The 24,291-nt window shown below is 50.8% G+C and overlaps 1 protein-coding gene across 1 annotated transcript; it reads left to right on the forward strand.

Moving 5' to 3' along the window:
- Window positions 1–23,373, forward strand: LOC117201220 (uncharacterized). The gene is made up of 11 exons (XM_033427846.2): window positions 1–135; window positions 2,328–2,407; window positions 3,410–3,533; window positions 5,557–5,683; window positions 9,202–9,260; window positions 12,932–13,000; window positions 13,131–13,239; window positions 16,058–16,261; window positions 16,952–17,043; window positions 19,460–19,589; window positions 22,008–23,373. The coding sequence occupies exons 1-11, from the start codon at window positions 67–69 to the stop codon at window positions 22,010–22,012; spliced, it is 1,068 nt and encodes a 355-aa protein (XP_033283737.2). The 5' UTR covers window positions 1–66; the 3' UTR covers window positions 22,013–23,373.
- The last annotated feature ends 918 nt before the right edge of the window (window positions 23,374–24,291 follow it).

Consider the following 24,291-nt stretch of genomic DNA (forward strand, 5'->3'; position numbering starts at 1 on the left):
TCCAAAATTCACCGTCTGTTACAGTCTGAACATGAGAGTTCTGTGCTGGTCAAGAATCCAATTGAAATGGATCTTTTCCCCTTGAATTTTGCCAATCCACGGATTTCCTGCTCTCCTGCTGACTACGCTTTTTTGGTAATCAGTCTTTCCTTGCTCAATCATGTTCTACTTCTGCTTTTCCTTTGAAACTAATGTACTCCAGTGTGTGGGAAATGCTCTCCCTGTAGTAACACCTTGTGCTAATGATCAGCTCACTGTGTACGTGGCTCTATTTAGGGCAGAGTCAATTTGGTATAAATCTTGTGTGAGAAATTCAGCGAGAACAAAAAGCTTCAGAGAAAAGTATCCCTGCAGCCTTCCCAAGTGCCTTTGTCTCCGTAACTATGGTTTCCAGGCAAACGAAGAAAACACTCAGGAAGGATTTTCTTTTAATAAAGAAACTGAAACAAAGGACCAAAGATGGCAGTAAAATGATAAGCGTTTTTAGTTTTAGTTTTGACTTATGAAACTAGAATATAGAGAAGAAGTACAATAAATATCAATAAATGAACGTGGTTCCTCCAATTAAAAACAAACAAACAACTTCCCCTGTGTGCTGCGGCAGAGGAACTGAGCAGGCAGACAGGAGGTGGCAGCTGTGATGCTCGGCTGGGCAAGCCGATCCACATCCCACGTGACTGCAGGCAGCTGTGGGGTCTCCCTCAGAAGGCACGGCTCTAACAGAAGCCGCCAAGTCATTCATCTTTCTGAGTGTCTTCCTGTGGCACGGGGTGATTGAAGTATTTGCTTCTGGTGGGGAACGTGAGACTCGAATTCAGGAACATGTGTGTTGGAAAGCTCCCAGTGAACCGGACTGTAGAAACGGTTTGAGTTTTTCTTGCATGGAATCAGAGCTGACCGCGGGACCCGGGAGCTGTCCAGGGTCCTGAAAGGCTTGTCCTTCACTTTCAGACTCCAGGGATCAGCAAGGATGTGAACAAGGGAGAGTGTCATATCTTGTCATTTCTGAGTGTCGTTTCTGTCGTGCACCTACAGCAGGCCCAGCACCTTGCTAGGTGTTCTGCAGCAGTCTCTCTCTAACACACGTGGCTACTAGCCTGGCTCTTTGCCTCTGCCTGGCCCGAGCTCTACCCTCCTGTTCCTCAAGTCCCCATGCCAGGTGCTGCCCTGACCTCCTATGTCCTTTGGTCCCCAGCACATGTGGCCTGGCTGCGGCAGCGCCAGATCCTCACCCAGCCAGCCTTCTGGGCCACTGACCAACTGCATGTCTCCTGGCCCTGGAAAGGCCAAAATGGGCATGTCTGGGAGGGAGTTTTGAAAACTGGAAAGCTGAAACAGTTGAAACAGAGGTTTTTAAGGCCACGTTTTGATTGCTCTCCACCATTAGTGGCGTGTGTGTGTGTGTGTGTGTGTTTGGTTTAGGAAAATTTGAAACTGAGACGTGAATGGAAGGGTGTCCAGGCTGTCATTCTGTAACTGTTATCCCTGTAATGAATTGTTGCCATTATTTACATGCATCAGACCTCCTGCATCAGACTGGGCTGCTTGAGGGCCAGGTCTGCGTCTTACTCAGCCCTCTATCCTCCGAACATGGCACAGGGCCTCAGTGGCAGCAAGGGCACAGGCACTGTAATGACCCAAGAAACGCAGTGAACAGAAGAGGGAGGGGCAGCTTGGGTCTCCCTCCCGAGAGCTGGCTGCCACGGGAGGGGTCTGCATTCGATTGTGGCAGCCTGCATTTAGTGAGCACTTACTAGGTGCCTGGCTCCGTTCTAAGAAATACATGAATATTTCCACATTTAATCCTCACTGCAACCCACAAGGTTCAGACTTTTGTGATCCCCATTTTACAAGTGGGGAAACGGAGGGATGGGGATGTTACTAATTTACCTGAGGCTGCATAACAGGTAAGTGGCAGAGCTGAGATGGGAGCCCGGGCTGAGCACCAGGCAAGCTCAGATGTTTACACCCTGTCCCCAGTGCTGAGGCCGGGCCCCACCCACTGTGAAGTGAGTTACAGAAACCTCACGTTGCCTCCTTGATTGTGCCCAATGTGCGCGTGCAGTCGTAACACAATGGGAGGGAATGTCCCCAGCTCCCCCGCCTTCTAGGGACACCAGGGCAGCGATGATGTCCTCCAAGCCTCGGTTCTTTCATCTTCAGGGCACGATTATTGCTACGCTGCAGAGCTGCCGGGAGGTCAGAAGCCGCGTGGGTGAAGTGTGACGAGGACACTTTCGTATGTTGCCGTATTGTAGGCTGTGATTCGAATATGGTAAATCATTGTTGACAATCCTGAGGTTTTCCTCTGTGTATTACTCTTTCAGAAAAGGAAAGGGGGCTGGCCTAAAGGCAAGAAAAGGAAACCCCCGAGGGACCCTCCTGTTCCCCGCGCTCCTAGGACAGGGTAAGATGGGGAGATTACCTGACTGATGTTAAGGTAACATTTTGGGCTCACCCTGTGGCCTCTGCTGTGTGCCAGGCCTGGATGGCCTCTTATCCCATCTCAGCCTTTGTCTGTTTTTCAGGGCCCTTGATCGTTACGGGGCCTCACACGCCAGGGAGTGAGGGAGGGTTGCTTAGTTCTTTAAGCTAGAATAAGGTTCTGATGCTCAAAGGAGAGCTGGGCTTGGCTCACAGACGGGAAAGCGGGTGGCTGTGAGGCCAGCAGGTCTGGTTTCCCTTTCAGGCTTGCTCCACGGCCTCAGGGGAGCTAGTTAACCTTCATCAAGGCTCAAAATGCCCCCTCCCCCACCAACTGCACTGAGACCGTCCGTCCCTTGTCCCCTGCCATCGGAGGCTGCAGAAGAGAGGCCCCAGGCCAGTCACTTCCCACTGCTCTGAGGGTCACTTTGCTCCTCTGGAAGCTTGTGCGCTTTTCTCTTTTATCCTCAGGGTCCGCACATTTCTAAGGGTGAAGGTCTTTTCTCAGTTTTCCTGTAATTCCTGGGGACGTGGCTTTTGTTCCAAAGACGGGTTTGTCTCACCCCAATGCCCACAGCCTCTCTCCCTCTCCCTCGACCCGAATCCCTGATCAGGAGGGTGGCCTGTACCTGGAGCATTTGGGCCGCACAACAACCTCATGAGCAGGTGGTGTTATATCCATTACACAGAGGGGAAAACTGAGGCTCAGGTGGGTTGAGTGAGTTGCCCACTCAGTCTTCATGCCCCTCCCATCGGGGGGGGCTCCCCCTTAGGTCTTCCATCAGTCTCTGGATAAGCCAGCCATTCAAATATTTTCCCCTTTTTGATTAACCTCCATTTCACTGGTTAGATTGAAAAATATGGGCAAACCCATGACTGTTTATTTTTATGAAAACCTGAAAGTGGAAGTAGCTGCAGCAGGCCCCGCGGCCTCCGCTCCAGCCGGTAGCTCAGAGCTGTTGTGTTTGTTCCGTTCCTGGTGCAGGTACGTGATATTCCTAAATGAGCAGAGGAGCCCCCTGAGGGCCAGGCACCCAGATCTGCCTTTCACGGAAATCACGAAGATGCTGGCCGCTCAGTGGGCTCAGCTGCCCCAAGAGGAAAAGCAAGTAAGTCCTTTTCTGCGTGGAATGCGCAGAGGAGTGGGCCTAGCTGTCTGCAGCCTTGATTAGGGGCTGTTCCCTCCTGGTCCGCCTCTTCACACTGGAGCCAGAGGGAACTTGCCAGAAGGCGGGTGGGAGGTGCCTCTCGCCCCACCCCTTCAAAGCAATGACTGGTCTCTGTGGCTTTGGCGTCCACCATCTCCCAAACTGTGTCAGGAGGAAGGGCGAATCCATGAAACGTGGCTAAATGGTCCAATAAGTTTAGGAAATTCTGGAGTAAATCAAGTGAAACAGATCTTTTTTTCCCCCTGCAGGAATTTTTTTTGGAGCATTTTAATATAATTTTACTCACTTAAAAATATTTCAGGCGAGGTCCGTGCTCTCCTGGAATGAGATGTGGAAGGAGAGACGGAGCAGAGCACTCTAGGGGTGTGAGAATCTCTGTCCTCTCTCCTGTGAGGCTTTCTCAAACTAATTCCACCATGGAACCCCTTATACACAGAGCACCTGTTAGCCTCCTAGGGAAGTATGTTCTGGGGTCACAGGGGAAGAAACACTAACGTAGGGGATACAGTCATGCCTTTATCATGGCATTCATGTCCAATGTCAACTGCCACCAGCCCACCCCACATGCCAGTCACACTGATCAAGACACGCCTGCTTCAGCATCGCTTCCTACGAAATCCCTCCCAAACTCCTTCTAAGTATGTCTGACCCCAGAGCCCATACTTCTCCCAGAACTGCCTGCTGCCTCCGGAGTGTCCTTTCTTTGGGTTAAACGCAAAGACTCTGAGATGAGCTTCTTTAAACCCCTGCACTTGCAACTTTTTGGCTGTAGAAAACCCTCGCTTCAAATTAACTATTGGGTTGGCCAAAAACTTCATTTCGGTTTTTCCATATCATCTTACGGAAGAACACGAACGAACTTTTTGGCCAACCCCGTGTTTCAGAGAAATCCTACTTTGGGGGCGTGGTGTCAACTAGTAACATTCCTCTCCTTGCTACTCAGGTTTGCAAACACTCAGGAAGTAGATCCAGTAGCCAGTCAGACAACTGCAAGAGCCCTGGCTGTCCCAGTCTGGGCAGGCCCCCCGACTCTGGCTAAGAGCAGACTGGGGCCCTGGCTGTCTGCTGGAGCTAGGTCTTGCGGGGAGGAGAGAGGCGGGGCTCCACCAAGCATCTCTGGTTCTGGCTCCCAATTTACCCTTAGATAACCCCCCCCCACACACACACACACACACACACACTAGTTGTCCCTGGGTTACACCAGCTGGTGCCAGCCTCGGTGGCTGGAGATGAATCCAAGTCCCTGCCTTCAAGGAACTCACTGTCTAGGCTGTCGGGACCTCCGAAGTGGACGCATACATTCCATGGTGAGGGGTGCCTGGGACAGAGGTCTATGCCAGGGGCAGGGGGTCTCCAGGAGGCACCTAAACCAGTGTGGGAGTGCCCTGAGTCAACCTGGGGGCATCAGAGAAAGATGCTCGAGGAGGTAAATGTTCTGTGATAGATCATGAAGGATTAGTAAGATTTGGCCCGGGGAGGAAGGTTGAGACAGGTGTTAACTGATGGAGGGAAAACAGTAGCAGATGGGGTAGCTTGGGGCTGGGTCTGATTCGTCTCTATCACTAGTGCCCCACCCAGGACCCTGCACAGAGTTAAGCACTGATGTTTGCTTGTGTGATAATTGAATAGAAGTGTAAGGTCCCTCAAGGCGGGGAGGGGAGCTGAGTGCTACCCTCCTCTACAGTCATCAGACCACACCTAGCAGAATGGTAAAAGCCACAGGGAGGCAGATTCCAGCTGATTGGAAGGGAAACGTTCTGGGGTCTGCATCATTCAAGTAAGGAATGAACTTGCTGTTAGGTAGTGAGGTTCTCATCCCAGGAGGTGTGCAAGTAGAAGATGAGCAATAGCTTCTTGGGACCATCCTAGAAAGACTGAGGCAAGTTGGACAAGAGGACACCTCCAGCCGCCCCCCCTCCCCTGGATTAGGAGAGTCTCAGAATCTCTGTGCTCCTTCTTCCAGAGGTATGTGTATGAGGCCGTTGAAGACAAGCAGCGCTACATCCGAGAGCTGCAGGCCTACCAGAGCTCCAAGGCCTACCGAGCCTTCCTGCGCAGGCGGGCAGCGCACAAAGTGCAGGCGCTGTGCGGTGAGTGGGGCCTGGCTGGGGTGGGCTGCAGCTTCTGCCTCCCAGGCCTGAGGCTATGGGATGTTTTACAGCAGAAGGCACATTTGAAAAACGCTCTGTGTTAGTCTCAGCCTTGGTCAGCATTCACATCCTTATGTATTATGGATACTAACCCCTTGTCAGATATACTGTTTGCAGGTATCTCCTCCCGTTTTGTAGGTTGCCTTTGCATTTTGCTGACTGCTGCTGAAGCTTTTTAGTTTGATGTAGTCCCACTTGTTTATTTTTGCTTTTGTGGCTGTGCTTTTGGTGTCATATCCAAAGCACTGTTGCCAAAACTGGCGTCTAGGAGCTTTTTCCTTACATTTTCTTCTAGGAGTTTTTTCAGTTTCAGGTCTTACATTTAAGTCTTTAATCCATTTCAAGTTCGTTTTTGTGTATGGTGTAAAATAAGTGTTCAACTTCATTCTTTTGCATGTGGTTATCCAGTTTTCCCAACATCATTTATTGAAGAGACTATCCTTTCGCTATTGTGTATTGAATTCACTGAGTAGATCCTCTTTGAACACTTTAAGTGTATACATTTTTAAACGTGTCAATTATACCTCCACAAAACTGGGGGAGGGGGAAGAGCCACGCCCCGAACAAAGCCGCTGGCATCACGGTCTCCCTTTGCGGCTCTTCTGGCCGGGTTGAGACACATCTTGTACCTGATTAATGAGGAGGCATCTCATTCCCTCCTTCTCAGGAACGTCAGAGAACGGTCAGGTAGCGCTGGGCCAGTGATTACATTTTAGTCCTTAGAAAGAGGAAAGGAACCCGCAGTTATGGAACTCACTGCTTCTCAAACTCGAAAGTACCCTGGATCACCGGGAGTCTTGTTAAAATGCAGGTTCTGACCCAGCAGGTCTGGGGTCAGCATTTCCAACACGCCCCTGGCGCTGCCGAGGCTGCTGGTGCAGGGACCACACTCTGATTACGTTGGGGGTCCACTTCCCCATAGCATCTACGTGGCACGTCCCCACGTGCCAACAGCATCCTACTGCAGGCCCCGGCATTGCCCAACTGGAGTCAGGCCTGATGTATCAGGAATCAACACACTGAGCATCCCTAAACCAGTGCGCACAGGAATGGCAAGAATGGCAGGTAAACACCCCAACTCCCGCAACCCGCCATGCTGAGATGTGTCCCATGCGCCCCCTCGAGGCTCCTGGTGGGACTGCACCCTATTGACTGTAGTGGCCTCTGCTCAGCAAGGCCCCCCATACTGGCTTTCTCCCCTTCCCGACCCACTTCCCCACTCCTCTACCAGCATTTCCCGAGATCACTGTCCAAAAAAACCCCCGCTTGCAGCAAAATCCTTGTCTCAGAGTGTGCCTCTGGGGGTGCAGGCCTAAGGCAGAGATGCGAACTCCATTTATTGTCTGCTGACCCTGCCTTCACCAGGGAGGTCGCTTCTCGTTCACCGTCTTTACCATCCTCACTGGAAGCTGTATCAACTGCAGTGCCCACCAGAGGCCCAGTTTACATTCAGACTCAGGGCTGCCACCCCAGCTGTGGCACATTCCCCTCCAAGGGGCACATGGCCTCAGGGCAGCGTGGGGTGTCCTCACCAGTGGTGCGGGGTCCGTCACTGTCCATCCTGAGGGTTCTTCCTGCCCTCCCCATGCTGGGGGCTGACCGGCATCCCGGCAGAGCCCATCAGCTCTCCGCTTTGCCGCTTCTCACTCCCGCCTGGGCCTGGCTGAGCGCCGCCTCCACAGTGGTCAGGTGTGAGCTCAGCGGTCCAAATGCCTGGGTCCAAATCCTGGCTCTGCCACCTTGCACAAATCACTAAAGCATTTAGTGCCTCAGTTTCCTCATATAGGAAGTCGGGCTGTAATAGGATCTCCTGCACAGGGCCTGGTGCGGATCAAACGAGTTAAACCATAGGCGCTTGGTGCTCAGTGCCTGGCACACAGCGAGTTCAGTGAGAATTCGTGCTTCATACCCTCTGCACTGGGGCAAGAGCCTCCCCCCTCTGCCACAGCTTCATCCAGAGAGAGTATCTGCAAACTTCTGTAAAGGACTAGATAATACTGTACTCTCTGTGGACCCTGTAGTCTATGTCGCAACCACTCAACTCTGTGGTTGTAGCAGGAAAGCAGCCATAGACAATATGTTAATGAATGGGTGAGGCTGCATGCCAATAAAACTTAATTACAAAAGCAAGTAGAGGGGCTTCCCTGGTGGCGCAGTGGTTGAGAGTCCGCCTGCCGATGCAGGGGACACGGGTTCGTGCCCCGGCCTGGGAAGATCCCACATGCCGCGGAGCGGCTGGGCCCGTGAGTCATGGCCACCGAGCCTGTGCGTCCGGAGCCTGTGCTCTGCAACGGGAGAGGCCACAACAGTGAGAGGCCCACGTACCGCAAAAAAGAAAAAAAAAAAACAAGCAGAGGGCTGAGTTGGTCCACAGGCAGCTCCACTCCGGCGCATTGTATTTCTTGGGTTTCCACTTAACATTTGTTTTCAGTCAAGCACCTGCAGATAAAAATAATCCATTGAAAACCACTGGTCTAGCATATAATTAGTATTAGCAGAGTGGGGTGTCGGATAGTTCTGAGGGAGCTGTGAGGCCTCTGGTCCTCATGTGAATGTGAAAGCTAAGCCGATTGTGCCCTGAGAACTCTGGCTAAGGGTCTCCCCATGAGCAGCTGTCATTCCCTGTTCATATTTTTCTCCCTAAGAATGCTATGTCAGGGCTTCCCTGGTGGCGCAGTGGTTGAGAGTCCGCCTGCCGATGCAGGGGACACGGGTTTGTGCCCCGGTCCGGGAGGATCCCACATGCCGCGGAGCGGCTGGGCCCGTGAGCCGTGGCCGCTGAGCCAGTGCGTCCGGTGCCTGTGCTCCGCAACGGGAGAGGCCACAACAGTGAGAGGCCCGCGTACCGCAAAAAAAAAAGAAAAAGAATGCTATGTCAGACTTTGCAGAGAACACCGCATCGTGCTTAATCCTTCAGCCATGCTGGAGTTCTGCTGCCTTCTTATTTTTGTGATTATTTGTAGATTGTCATCATGTGACAAGCTGGCGTGTTACAAAGAAAGGCCGCCCCAAGAGAGCTTGGTTTTTAAATAAGATGTATTTCTGTCTTATTTAAAACACAGTAAAATTTAAAAGTTTACTATATAAAAATATAATAATTCTAATAGTTTTTAAAAATACCACTAGATTCTGCCATGCTAATAAAAAATGAATTGTTCGTGTTTTTCCTTGTTTCTCTCTCATCTTCATTCCGTACCTGGCCAGGTGTTTATAAACTGAGGTCAGAGGTATCCGGTTTTTCCTCTTGGTTTATAATAAGGGATTTTCAGACCTCTACTGAAATTGAGCAGCTGAAGTCAAGCACTGATCCTCCAGCAGGAAGCATGGAGACCTCTTAGGATAAATCTTTTCAGCCTCAGAAGGCTCTTCTGACCCTTGAGTTGATGCTTCTGCAATAAGGCTGAGGCCTTTTCTGAGACAGATGCTTTGTAAAATGATGCTGTTTTTTTCTCCATCAGGAACAGGTACACTAGGATGTGAGTTTGAGAGTGAGGGCCTTGACTTCTCAGCAATTGACGTAAGTATTCGCTGGAGGGGCAGGGGGATGTGGTTTTAAAATAATCACCCTCGTTTGGTGTGGGCGGCTGAGAAATGGTCCCTCCTAAAGGATATCTGGGTCCTAATCCTTGGGGCCTGTGAATGCTACCTTATATGGCAAAAAACCGGTCGGTCTTTGAAGTTGTGATCTAAGTTAAGATCTTGAGGGAGGGAAATTATGCAGTCACAAGTGTCCCTACAAGAGGAAGGGAGAGGGACACTTGACACAGAAGAGGAGGAAGCCATGTGACCACTGGCAGAGATTGGAGTGTGCGGCCACAAGCTAAGGAAGCCATCAGCCACCAGAAGAGGCTGGAAGAGGCAAGAACAGATTCTCCCCAGAACCTCCAGAGGGACCTAAGCCCTGCCCACACCTTAATTTTGGTCTAGTAAGGCTGATTTCAGACTTCTCGCCTCCGGAACTATGAGAGAATAAACCTCTGTTGTTTTAAGCCATCCAGTTCGTGGTAGTTGGTTATGGCAGCCCCAGGAAACCACAGCATCGGGGCACAGGATTTCATGCATTGCTGGAGTGTGGCTCACACGTCAGTCCCTTATGGAGGCCTCTCTTTGTGTGTTCCTTGGACAAGTATGTACTGAGCCCAGCTCAGTGGGAGGTGGGAGACCAGGCTGAGGATGCGGAGGTGGGTGAAGCACAGCCTCACGGCTCCTGTTCAGGGGAAACTGGCAAGCGTGCAACACTTCACACCAGGATCTGCTGTGATGGAGACACGTGCACGGTGAGAGCGGCCCCTGACTCTGGGCGAGTCAGTCTCAAGGCAGGTGATTCTGAGATGATGCTCGTGAAGAAGAGATGGGAAATTCCTAGAGGAAATGCTGGCCAGGTGGAAATGAAGCACAGAGGGAGCTCTAGGCTGGGGAAACAAGAATTGCAAAGGCCCGGGGATGGGAAGCAGCCCAGTGTGTGTGTGTGGCTCTGAGCAGTTCAGGATGCCTGGAGCAGACAGTATGCGGATGGGGACGAAGACAGGGCAGTGGGGACCAGGCTTGTCAGGTGGTCTGAGCTAAGGTGTAATTTGTAGGTGTTTTCCCTTTGAAGTTAATTGATGATGAAATGTATATATTTAACAAATGAAGAACAATTGAAAGTGACTCTTAAGGGGCAGATGTGTTTACATGGAAACGTTCTGGAAGACTACACAAGAAGCTCTTGTAGTAGTGAGTAGAAGTGGGAGCTGGGTACCTTTTACTTTTCACTTTACACCCCCCCCTTTTCTGTTACTTTCAACACGCATTTGTAATAGCTTTAAACATTGTTTGAAGTACACCACCTTTTATCATTAGAAAATGATTTGAGACAGAGGGCAAAGGACTTCCTGGGTCCATTGTCCACATGAAAGGTCAGCCCTCTGTGGCCCAGGCTGGAGCCGCTATGAAAGGAGCCACATGAGTGGAGTTCCCGCCGGCAGCCCCTCCGCCTGAAGGGGTCTGCTCTGCGCAGCCAGCTACTCTCCCACCAACCCAACCATCCTCTCCCTGGAGCCTGCGCTGGCTCCCCATTGCCTTCCATGACCTGGCGTCCATCTCCCTACTCACCATGTCCCCCACCCACCATGGAGGGATGCCAGCAGGCACCATGCTTTTTTAGATCCTTGCCTTTCTTCCTCACCCATCCTGTGACCTTAGTCAAACACCTTTAAGTCTGAGGCTGGCCTTCCTCATAACAAAATATAGCTCAGAACATGACTGTGAACGATGTAAGAGCTGTCAGTCATGCAGTGTCCATGCCTGGCTGGAATATATTAGTCACTGTTATTGTTTCATGTCTCATATCTCTGTCCACCAGCGTAGGTGGGACCGTGTGTCACACTCTTTATGGGGCTGCCCTGTTAATGCCTGGTAATGCAGGGGCACGAAGCCAAGAGGCCAAGGGCCAGTAGCTCAGTGCCTGGTACCCAATGAAAGTGCAGCTGCTCTAGTTGAATTTGCAGAAAAACATGCACTGATTCTCATAGATGAAGACCTCGCACTTTAATGGAGAAATAGGATAAATGGTTCCTGGCTATTGTTTTTCTTGGACACTTTTTCTTGGGTGCCTTGTGATTCATTATCTCTTGACAGTGGTTCCTAGTCTTGGCTTCAGGTTGTGAAAGGATTTGTACTAGGGATTACCTGAATGAGTTTTGGGTCCCTCCCATAATTGTTCAAAAGGTCACCAAACCTAAAAGGCTCAGCCCCACCACCCTGGGCTATGTGCGATTAATTTTACAATAATGACATATTTTTTTTTCTTTTTTTTTTTTGCGGTACGCGGGCCTCTCACTGTTATGGCCTCTCCCGTTGCGGAGCACAGGCTCCGGACGCGCAGACTCAGCGGCCATGGCTCACGGGCCCAGCCGCTCCGCGGCATGTGGGATCTTCCCGGACCGGGACACGAACCCATGTCCCCTGCATCGGCAGGAGGACTCTCAACCACTGCGCCACCAGGGAAGCCCCGTACAATAATGACGTATTTCTATAAGCAAAAGTGAGAGGATGGAATTTTTTGTTGAGGTGTACGTGCAGCTTGGATGTTTGCTCTGATGTCTTGGCCTCGGTGAGCATTTGGGGCCCTTTCTCGGCAGTGGCCTCTCTCTCCTCCATGAAGCTCCCTCCTGACGAGTCCCCCTCCCTCTGCCAGCCCTCATCTTCCCGCTGTGGAGCTCCCTGGGGCCCCCTCGCTCCCGGCCTCTCTTAGCCCGTCTTGCCGCTCATTTAGTGAGAGGCAGAGGCAAGCCTCACAGAGGGTGTGGAAGAAACCCTACAGACACTCTTCCAGTTGGGGGCACATCTCTGGGCTGAAGGAGTGCCCCTCTGATGCGGGAGAGGATCCCTGAGAAGCAGAGTGAGTGGCAAAGTGTCCTGAGCATGGTCAGTTCCCCGCCAGCTCTCGAGGCAGCAGGGGACACTTCAAGTCTGTGACAGGAACCATCTCTTGTCAGAGCTTGGGGAGTTTTTACGTCTCTGAACTAAATGTAAGCAAATACATACAGCTCTATGTTTTTTTAAATTAACTGTTTTTCTTTTAAAAATAACATACGTGGGCTTCCCTGGTGGCGCAGTGGTTGGGAGTCTGCCTGCCGATGCAGGGGACGCGGGTTCGTGCCCCGGTCCGGGAGGATCCCACGTGCCGCGGAGCGGCTGGGCCGGTGAGCCATGGCCGCTGAGCCTGCACGTCTGGAGCCTGTGCTCCGCGAGGAGAGAGGCCACAGCAGTGAGAGGCCCGCGTACCACACACACAAAAAATAATAATAACATACGTGCATGGTAAAAAAAAAAAAATAAATGCAAACAGTGCACAAAGGTTTACAATGGGAGGGGGGTTCTGTGCCCAGAGCCCCAGTCCCTCACTCCCCCGCCCCATACCTGCATCCCAAGGCATCCACTCTGACCAGTTTCTAGTGCTTCTTCCAGAATAGTCCATGGATATATGAGCACCTACAGGTTAGTACATATGTATTTTGACAAAAGGACACATCTTTGTCATTTAGTCACAGAGTTCATTTTGTTCATGTTTTCAAAGCAAGCTCTTTGAAAATATGAAAAACTCAGAATTGGTTGTGGACTCAGACAACACCACCAATTCTCAAAACCTCCCTGTCGTACCCTCTTTGCCACATTCCTAACACTTTCTCTCTCACTCGGTGACAGAGGCCTTGGGATGAGTTGAAATTCTCAGCTGTGCTCAGAAAAGCCTCAACCCGGCAAGCGATCTCACAGGTGAAAAAAGGACTAGCAAGACCCAGCCTGGCCTCGCTGAAGCCCATCTGCCGTTTTAAGCTAATTTTATGTTCAGAGAAGGCGGGATCCCGCCTCCTCCCTGCTCACCAGAAACCGTCTCCGTCCGCAGGGGGATGAGAACGATGACCTGTACTGTCGGACCTGCAGGCAGTTCTTCAGTTCCCTGCATAACAAGCGGGAGCACCTGCTGGGGAAGCAGCACCTGCAGAACCTCACAGGTAACCAGCCTCTGGTCAGTGCAGCCCCTTCTCAGCACCGTGCTTGCTGAGTGGGCTGGGGCCAGTTACTTAACCTCTCTGTGCTTCCACTACCTCATCTGTAAAGTAAGGTTGAAATCACCCGCCTCACAGGGCTCTTCTGAAGATGGATATCAGAGCCGTGTGCAGGCCTGGTTCAGCTGAGATGTCACCTCCTCCAGGAAGTCTTTCCTGGTTTCAGACATGGGGTGGGGGGCTCCTGAGGGTGTGACATGTACCCTTTGCTTAGTAATTATCATCCCCTGCTACTGTCACCATCACCCTGCAACATGTGTGTGTGCACATACATGCAGAGACACAAGACACGCTCACACACAGTCATGACTGTGCGTGCATGCGTGTGCGCGTGCGCGCGCACACACACACACACACACACACACATACACACACACGTCTGCTCTCCTGGAAGGAAGGAGCCATGTGGTTTAGGACATATCTCTTGCCCATAGTAGAGTTGCAATAGACATTTGCTGAGGGAATGCACAAATGTACAGGAGGCCCACCTTTGTCTGGGGTTTGTAAGGAAATCAAGTGTCTTCAGTAATGTCTTGTTGAAGGTGAATAATGGCAATGAAAGTAAAAATGAATCTCATTACCTGAAATTGAGTATAATGTGTGCACTCCATATGCCTAGAGTTCTACTGTGTAAATTACCCGCTGGAGAGGATTACGGCTCGTTTCAAAATCTATAAAATCATGTGCTAGGGGACCATGAGGCCGTAGATACATGTGGCTCTGATTCCATGTAACTCTCTGAGGGCCTTTGCAGTTATTTAAAGGGAAACAGACATGGGCACACCTTGCTTCGTCTTCTCCCTAAACCGCCTACCAGTTTTATGTTAACAGTCAGGCTCTCAAGAGCGTTTCCATGTCTGCCTTAATTGCTGTGATATTGTTGGAAAGCAGGGCTTTGAGCCGCTGCAGTATCTGAGTCTCTGGGTCTCTGAGTCTCGGTCCTGATGGGAGGGGGCATTAGCCACTCATCCTTTCGGAGCAGGATCTCATGTGGCTCTCGTTGCCTGGGATCCCGCCAACCCCTTGAGACGAGAGTGAGCCCAGGAGTCGCCTGCTTCTGCTGTCACCGCCCCAGAAGAACCTGAGCGGTCCCCTCCCCAGCTCTCCACTCCCTCTCAGCAAAACCAGGGTGGGAAGCAGGTGTGGGGCAAGGTCCCAGAGCTCTTTGTTTTTACAGTGTTATTGGGATCTAATTCGCACACCATAAAACTCACCCACGGAGAGTAGTTTTCAGTATATTCACAGACATGTGCAGCCACCACTGCAATTAAGTTTACAACATTTTCATCACCGCAACAGAACCCATCCCCGTGAGCAGGAATGGTCCTGGGCAGCCACTAGGGTGCCCTCTGCCTCCATAGGAGGCTCTGGTAGTTTAATACTTGATGTCTCCTTTCTGTGGCAACAACAGTCATCCCCGCCTTGGTGACATCTTAGGTGGGCAGCGCCCTGTCACCATTAAGGACCTGAGTTTGAATCCCTGCTCTGCCACTTACTGCCTTTATCACCCTTGCTGAACTCTCTGCCCACTGCCTTCATTTTTTCAAGGGCAAAATTGGGAATAATGATAATAATACTGACCTCACAGGGCTGTCGTAAGGAAATGAATTAATCCTGGGATGCCTGGCACACTCTGGGTGTCCACTGTGTAATTATTATGAGCTTGGGGGCTTTAGCGGATAAGCAACTCCCTACCTCCCCACTTACTTTCCAGGAATCTCAAACTGCTAATGGTTCCCTGTAGCTCCCTGCTCTGTAATTTCTTTTCATCAAGCTGCCCTTCTATAGGAATGGCCTTCCCACCTCTGTGTACTGGGTCTCACTCCTATTCATCCTTCAAAACCCTATCAAAAAGGTGAATAATAGCAAGTGCTGGGGAGGATATGGAGGAATCACATCCTGATGCACTGCTGGTGGGAATATCAAATGTGGCAGCCACTTTTGAACAGTCTGGCAGTTCCTCAAAAATTTAAAGTTACCATATGACCCAGCAATTCCACTCCTAGGTATGTACCCAAGAGAACAAGATATATATGTTCACACAATATTATGAATGTACATGACGACATTATTCATAGTAGCCCCAAAGTGGAAACAACCCAAACATCTATCAACTGATAAATAGATAAAATATGGTCCATTCGTGCAGTGGAATATATTCAGCCTGAAGAGGAGTGAGGCACTGATATGTACTGTAATGTACATGAACCTTGAAAACAAACATGGTAAGTTAAAAGCCCAGTCACAAAGGACCACCGATTGTACGATTTCGTGTATATGAAATGTCCAGAATAGGGAAATCTGTAGAGACAGAAAGCAGGTTAGTGGTTGCCTGAGGCTGAGGGAGGGTGGGGGATGGGGGGTGATGGCTAAATGGAACCAGGGTTTTCTTGGGGAGGTGATGAATATGTTCTAAAAATGATTGTGGTGGTGACTGCACATATCTGAATATACTAAAAACCATTTAATTTTATACTTTTAATGGGTAAATTGTATGGTATGTGATTTAGATCTCAATGAAGTGGTTTGGAAAAAAGATACCCATCTCAGTCAAGGACCCCCTCTTCCAGGAAGCCTCCCTTGCTGCCCTCCATCTGGCACTGGTCCCAGTACATTCTTCTTGTACATCTGGGGACCTGGCGCAGGGACTGGGGTTCGGAAGGGACGGGCTTGCCCATATCTGGACAGAGGGCCAGACCCAGAGGAGCCACTCATCTTATGCTCAAGGGGCTGACCTTTGACACGGGATTTCTTTGCTTTTTAGGGGAATTTGAAAAAGATTCTGCTGAGTGCTTGAAGCATCTGGAGCCTCTGGAGGGAGAGGTAGGTCAGAATTTGAACAAAGGGGACTCAGAGGAGGAAGCTGAGTGTCCTGATCCACTTCCACTCAGAGGCCTGATTCCAGAGACGAGTTTTGCTTCACTTGACTTACGTTTCTTGCAAGAGTTCATCTTTAAACTTCTGAAAAGTGAGTAGTCAAGTTCTACAACTCCCTAGTAACTTTGGTGGCCGAGGGTTTTATAATCCTAGTAAGAGCAACCTACATAATAGGTTATAATATTAAGTGGAACAAAAAAACAAAAAAAAAAACAAAAAGGAAAGGTTGCAACTACGAGAATAACAATAAGTAAAGATAATAATCAGATGGGAAATAACCGAGGGCTTCCGGGAAGCCAGGCACAGGTCTAAGAAGTTTATACAAATTACCTTTTAATTGTGAGGTCGGTTATAGTATCACCTCCTTTTAAAGATGAGAAAAGTGCAGCACGGAGAGGTTAAGTAACTTGCCCATGGTTGTATAGATAGTGAGCTGAGATGGGATGGGTTCCAAGACCCATGTTCTTCATAACTTCCCTATGATCTCAACTGTATTTATAAAATTATGCATATGTGAATCTGTGCAAATGTTAACAGTGGTTACCTCTGGCAGGCAAGAGGAAGGTGCTGTTTTTCTTTATTCCTTTCTTATTTCCCTCAATGGATAGGTGTCCTTTATATTATCAGAGAATGAAATAGGCAATATTAAAAAGGGTTTTGAGGATGCCCTGTACATGTCAGGGTCCCAGCTGTTGCCTGTGTGAGGTGCGGTTCAAAGAGAAGGGGAGGTTTTTGATGGAAAGAACAGATAAAGACAGCCTTCTCTCCCCTTTCCTCCCAGTCAAAGAATTTGAGCTCAGAGAGCTGAGGAAGACTTTAGAAAGAGCTCAAGTAGAGCAGGAGGCCCTGCAGAGGCAGCTGCTGGAGTTTCAGGTGAGGCTCTCGGGAGGGAAGTGCCCAGTCCCATCTCTGTAGCCCCATTGCTCAGCTCAGGGCCCTACCTGGTGGGGTCGGGAGGCAGGGGAAGAAGACCATGTGGCCCGATTGAAATAACGCATCACAAACCAAGGTGCCACTCGCCTCCCCACCATTCCTGCTAGAGCACACTTGTTATACATTCTTGTAAAATACAGAGTGTTTGTGTTTCCGACGTAGAGAAATTGTGCTGTGAGCCTTCTTGTGCTGCGTGCTTGCTTCACTCAAGGCTCCGTGTTCATCCACGCTGCCCCGTGGCATCCGGCCTGTTACTTCTCTACCCACTGCACGTCCCTGGCCCACTCCCCCCGTTGGGGGCCCCGGTTTGCACCAGCTTCCGTGACCACAGCTTAGGGTGTGACGAGCGTCCTTGCTCGCATCCTGTTCCATGAGAGGAGGTCTGGACCACATACCACAAGGAGGGTTGCCTGGTGTGGATTGGGAATAATTTTCAGTTGGCAAGTGTGTGCACATTTATGCTTGATGGGTGGTACCTGTTTTGATGAAAGCAAAGAGAAGATGTGGTGAAACCGTGCAAAAAGTCTCAATTTTTAAATGTGTTATTTTATTCTGAATACAAAATTAAGTTATATTCCTGAAAGAAAATTTTGAAATTTCAGAAGACATTTTGAAATTTTTCAGAAAAATGAAATCCAATCATTAGAGAAGCATCATTAACATTTGTGTAGCATCTTCTAGTCTTGTTTTCCACAAATACCTAAATCTGTTTACGTAGATATATTTGTATATTATCTATATATTTATGTATCTCTGTATTTATCTAAATAGGTAGAGATAGGTAGGTAGGTAGGAAGAGAGACAGAGACAAAGGAAAAATTGGAATAAAACCCACACAGTTTGATTCCTACGGGTGCCATTTCATTCCATAGTAAGTAAGCCTTTTCATCTCCTCCGATGTCCTTGTAAGAATTGCCTCTCATGACTGCAAAATATGTCATTATGTGGATGAACCATAATGGATTCCCGTTTCCCAGTTGGTGGACATTTCGGCTACATCCAATCATTATATTATAATAACACTGTGAACCCTCTTGTCAGTGTTTACACTCATCCTTGAGCTCCCTGGGGAGGGGTTCCTAGAAGTCTGGTGCTTACTTAAAAAGCACAAGCCTTAAAGAGGTCCAGAAAGGACGTGGCATCTGCTGTGGTCCCGAGCACAGGCTCTCGGGGTTGGAATCCAGGCTCTTCCCCCAGCTGTGTGCCTCGGGCTCCCCGCTTCATTTCTTCACCTCCCCGGTTATCAGTCTCTCCATGCACCACTGGGGGGAACAGTAGGTCCGCCCCATGGGGTGGTTGTGAGCGATTACATGAACTGATCCACCTGGCAGGGTACCAGTGGGCGTCATGGCATCGCCCTCTGGGGCTGTCCCCTCCAGTGCCTCCAGCAGATCCTTCATCCCACACTTCTGTGCACCACAAAGTTCCACTGCAATTCCTGTTTCCTTTGAGTGTAGTTTTGTTACAGAATTTTGAAGAACAGTGAATGTTTAGAAAAAAAAAAAAGGAAATACCCCAGTTATCTGAAGCCATCGTGCAATGACCCCCCTGACATAGGTCCCTGGAAATCAGCCCTGCCAGGGCTCCTCGCTTAGCAGCCTGGGCGGCAGGGAGAGTGTGTGCCGGGGTGGGGAGGGGTGTCCCTTACTGTCCCGGACCTCCTTAGCAAGGCATCTCACTGAACTCCCAGCCCACATCTTAGAGGAGGACCACCACACCTGCCTGCCAGGGATGCTGGGAGGGGCCGAGGGCGGGACACACAGTCAAGCCTTCTCCAGGGTGGGAGCCCACCCACTGCACACACAGCCCTTGCCCTGGGGCTGCCCCATGTCATCCTGGCCCCCAGGGCCCTGTAGATGGCAGCATGAGAAGGGCTGGCTCAGAAATCAGGCCCAGCTGTGGGTCTGGGCTCCCGTCCGTGGTCATGGGGCTGGGGCAGGCCACTGACACCCCGGAACCTCGCTTCCCAGGCGGGGACGCATCCTCAGCAGGAGGGTGAGATACTGAGTGATATAAAGGGTCCAGCACGAAGTAATAGGATTTTTGACAAGTGGAGGCTGTGTCAGTGGGGTAGCTCTTTTACTTACTGGAGGTGTGGGGAAGGGAGATTGACTATGTTCATGGATTCTGAGAGCAGCTGCAAGACCCTCTTTGTTTAATTGTTTATTTATTTGATTATTTATCTACTTGGGGCCTATTTACTTATTTACTTTTAATTATTTATTTGTTCATTTACTTATATACATATTTATATACTTATTTAGTCACTTGTTCATTTGTTCATTCATTCATTCTTTCATTCATTCCCTTGGAAAGTCTTGGAGCTAGCTGCCTGAACCCTTTGCTGTTCTTTTAGAACCGGCGGCAGAGGCTGGAGGTGGAGCTGGCCGGCCTGAAGACCTATGGGGTCGTCCTGGAGAAGGAGTTTGAGAACCTGAACATGGTCCTGATGCTGTCCCACTTCGGCCTGCGAGTAATAGACACGAGTGAGCCAGCCGTCCGGGGCAGTCCCTTTCCCCCTCTCCCCAGGCCACACGCATGCTCCCTCCAGGTCCTCGCTGGTCTATAAAACCGAGGCCCAGAGGTTCCTGTCCATTCATTTATTCATGCCTGCGTCCCCCACATCTTTACTCAGCATGCTTCCCACATGGCCAGTGCGTCCAGGTTTGCTGCTGGGTGCTGGGGGATGTACGGAGATGAACGATGATACTGTGATCCTAAATCCAGCACCCACTGGGTGCCAGGCCCTGAGCTGGGCACTGCCAGGGGATGAAGAGGTGGAGAAGCCCCTGGCCTCAAGCTCTAATCAGGTGGACAGATCCTGAGTCACTAGACTGTCGGCGTGCAGTGTCCCAGCGGAGAGCTTCCCTCCATGGACAAGGTGCTGTGGGCACTCAGTTGGGAGGCAGTTCTCTATCTATGGGAGGTGGGCTTCTAGAAGGACTTGAAAGAGGAAGGACCCAAGAGGACAGTCCCAAACTCCTGAGGCAAAGAAGGGGCCAGAGGCACAGCAGGCAGGGAGCCCCGCACCCTGGCACCAAGGAGGTGAGGGAGGGCATAGAGCACATACGTGGCTGTGTCCTGTGCAGGCCTGGTGCAAACACTCCTCTTTGAAGAAAAAAATCATGAATACCATTTCATGGTAAAATATTTAAATGTGACCTTTTGGAGAAACATAAAACGTGACCATTCCCCTTCACTCCCCACTCCCCTGCCGGATCCCTTCCCAGCCCTCCCTAGAAGCTTTTACTGCTCGCCTCTTCCTGCATCTCCTTCCTTCCAGCCGTCTTCTATCTGTTTATGAATGGGGTAGTGTCAAAAATCACTAACAACAGGAATTTCTTGAGACATGGCTGGCCGTGAGCTGAGAGCAGGGTCCCTGGGGCTCCTGCTGGACCAGGCCTTGACCCCCTTGGCTGCTGGATTGGGCAGCTCATGGGCAGTGGCTGTTTACCAATCAGTCTGGCAGATGTCAGTACTCTCAGACCTGGCGTAGCCTCACTGGTGCATTACTGGCTGGCCACCAGCCCTGTGCAGGCGAGAATCAGACGGATTTGTTCACTGACAGCTTGTCTGTTTGCTACGAATGGGACAGCACCCCAGTCCCCTGCTGATTCACGCTGGGTGGGACACTTGGGGTTTCACATCGCGGTGAAGCAGTGACTCCAGAACACATCACATCTGGGCACAGGGTGGAGCATCCCTGCTCTATTAGTAGCGACGCCTCAAGGCCAAGGGCCCTGGCGGTGAGGCGGATGGAGCAGGTCCTGCTGCTTTGGAAATTTGGAGACTTGGCCTCTTTCCCTCCCGTGCCCTCTCCTCACCATCCTCGCTTGAGAGCATTTGCCCTGGCCAGATTCCATGTGAATTTTTATCCTTACATAGTGTAAGTGGGGCTTCCCTGGTGGTGCAGTGGTTGAGAGTCCGCCTGCCGATGCAGGGGACACGGGTTCGTGCCCCGGTCCGGGAAGATCCCAAATGCCGCGGAGCGGCTGGGCCCGTGAGCCATGGCCGCTGAGCCTGTGCGTCCGGAGCCTGTGCTCCGCAACGGGCCAGGCTTGAGCGCTCCTAAGAAAGGAGGATTACACAGGCTCAGGTTCCTACTGGATGTGGGAAGCAGGTAGGAGGTGTGTTCTCCAGTGTTGATAAGCCCATGGGCCCCGGCTCTCTCTCCCTCCCTGTGGCCTTTTTCTTTTCTTGTGAATTGGATCCATTTACTGCAGTCATGACAGCAGCAGCTCTGGGGAGCAGACGAAGGATGCTCTGGGGGTTGGTTGATGTCCACGTGTTCTCACGTGGGTGTCCTTCCCAGGGAAGGCATGATGGAAGGCATTGGATGTGGTGCCTGGACAGTATAATGTAAAGGAAACCCAGCTTTTAGAAAACATTTACTGATCACTGGCTCCAAATTTATCAATGCATCTGGTGTCAAGTAATGTCCAGAAAGTGGTTTTGCAGGTTCAGCTCCTTCTCTCCTCCCACCACCCTCTGTTTCCTGTGGTTCCCCTCAGCCCACTCACTTGGTTCACTCCATCCAGAGACATCCTCCGAGCCCTGGGCTCGGTGCTGGGAAGCCAGAAATTCCAGGAGACATTTTATGACCTCAGAGAGCTCCAAGTCTCAGACGGTGACACTGGGGAATAAATTGGGGCTGATGATGTGACCCAGCCATCCTGCCTAAGCCTGAGTTGTGTCCAGTGGAGCACCAGGTGGGCCCTCCTCTCAGACCCCTTTCTCCAGGACCCTGTCCGAGTTCTCTGTCCGGGACCAGTGCACAGTTGTCTCTGCAGGCATGTCTGAGATGAGCAGAGCAAGCATGGATCGTGCTTCATCTGAAGGAGCCCTTGGGCTCCATAGCTTTCTCCTGGCAGTAAACTGTCTGCTCTCCCTTTCCAACTCTGCAGCATAAAGCAGTGCCCACCCCCGCACCGACGGAACCCCAGGACGCATTCTGGACACACGGGAGTCAGCTTCTAAAGGTGTATTTCCCTCAGTGGAGGAAGAGTGGAAGATCCTGGGGTCCTGCGGATGGGACAGCCAGGACGGCTCTACTGACCCAGGAAAAAATAAATTGTGCATGTGTGTTTGCACAACAGACGCAATCTGTCTTTTGTCTGGGGCTTGGCAGTGTCTGCTCTGTAAGTGTTCCCTCTACGGACTAAAAGTTGAGCAGCTTTAATGTGGGAAAATGTTGGTGGAGTGTGTCTGCCTCTGCAAGCATAGAGGGTGAGTGCAGTGCGTACCTGCTCGCAGGGCACACTGTGCCCGGCAGCCCTGAGTCTCTGGCGCACTTTGAGCAGCCCCTCTCCTCAGCCTCTTGGACACTTCGGTTTCCTCTACTGAATTATAAAGACAGTACTGCTGCCCATCAGCCTCAAGGGATGGGATGAAGATGGAGTAACACAATCATCTTGTATGCATTTAGGTCCCCTGGAAGCTGACCTTGAGATCAGGACCTGCACGAAGCAGGTAGTTTGGGAGGTGATCCAAGTAGGGGAGTGGGGAACTGAAACAGGCAGGGGAGGACAGACATGAGAGGGTGCACTGTGTCAGCAAGAAACTGTGGCTGAACCCCCAGGGAAATTCTGGGAGCCAGGGTAGGACCCATACCTGAGAGCTTCCCACGCAGTGGCCTGGAAGGTGGGGTATTTATCCACCAACTCCCTTCCATCGGTGCTGGAGGATGGCTTCCAGGAAGGGTCAATTCCTTTTCCTTCCAGCCTGCTGTGCAGGTGACAAGGGGGGTGGGGCACAGGAGGCCAGAAGAGCCTTGAGCAGGAAAATGGACCCTGCAGTTGGAAGGCTGGCCAGTGTGCCCCCTGGGGTGGCAAGGACAAGGGATGTGGGTAGGGCACCAGCAGTGTCTGTTATGGGGCTGTTGTAGGGCTTTATAGGCTATTAATTGATATACAGCTACAAAATGGGGGCAGGGGGCATGGTGGGTCCTGTACACACATGGGTGTAGACATCAGGGACTAGGTCTGCCTGCCTGAAGCAAAGACCCGACCACAGTGGCTTCACCACATAACAAAAGGTCCAGCAGTGAGCAGCAGGGACAGGGACAGCAGCTTCCCAGAGGGGCCCAGGCACCTCTTTCTACTCAGTTCCCTCCAGCGCTGGCTCTTGTGCGTATATCCCTTGCCCCCAGGGCAGCTCTCCAACCTCCAGCGTTGCTTCTGTACTCCAGGCATGCTGGGGGCAAAGGGCAGGGCAAAAGGGAGGCTCCAGATGGTCAGCCTCCTTTTACAAAGAGCTTCCAGAAAGCCCCACTTTCTAGAAGAGTTTTCAGAAAGCAACTTCCACGGGTATCTCAGGAACCAAGATGGCGGCATTTGGCCAAGACAGCTGCAAGGGAGGCTGGGAAATGTATTTTAGGTGAAAACAGGACCACCCAGAGCAAAGTTGGTTTGGGTTAGTGAGGAAAAAGGAGTTAGAGAAGAAATGGGAGGGCAGAGGGCAAGCCCCAGTGGACACCATTTCTAGAGGAGGAAGCCAGCTTGTCGTGATCCTGTGGAGGTCTGTGTGCAGTCTGGCCGGCGTCCTTGTGGAGGAGCCCAGCGTCTCTCTGCTCAGCAGATGATGATGGAGTGTCTCCGAGCCTGTTTATGGCAGCATTCAGCCGGGGTGATAGCTGCTGCTCTCGTGCTGTTGAAAGCCTGCTCTGTACCTGGTGCTTTGTACACATTTCACTTAATGCACCCAGTGCCCTCGCAAGGCAGCTCTGCTTGAGCCACTTACCTACTTATGGAAAGACAGGAGCCCAGTAATTGGCCCGAGATGAGATGCTGTTGGCAAGGGGGCCAGATTTGGTTTCCATCACAACTGTATCCTATGGAAGTTCAGCTCTTTGCTTTAACCGCATTGGCCTACAGGACTGGTAGCTGCTTTGCAGGAGGAAGGTCATCTGCCTCTTTCCAAACAACTCAGTCCCTCCCTCCCTAGTTACCCTGTCCCACATTTACCTACAGCTCAAAGTCACACTCCCTGAATCTTGCTGAATAAGAACACCCAGATTATCCAAATTAGACCACGAAGAAGACTGCCAGATTTAGCAAATAAAAATACAGGACACTAGTTAAATTTGGATTCAGATAAACAATGACTTTTAGTATAAGTATGTCCCATGCAGTATTGAGGACATACTGAAAAATCGTTCAGAAAATTTTAACTGGACACATATTTTATCTG

This window comes from Orcinus orca, chromosome 4 (genome assembly GCF_937001465.1).
Source record: "Orcinus orca chromosome 4, mOrcOrc1.1, whole genome shotgun sequence".
Classification (NCBI taxonomy): domain Eukaryota; kingdom Metazoa; phylum Chordata; class Mammalia; order Artiodactyla; family Delphinidae; genus Orcinus; species Orcinus orca.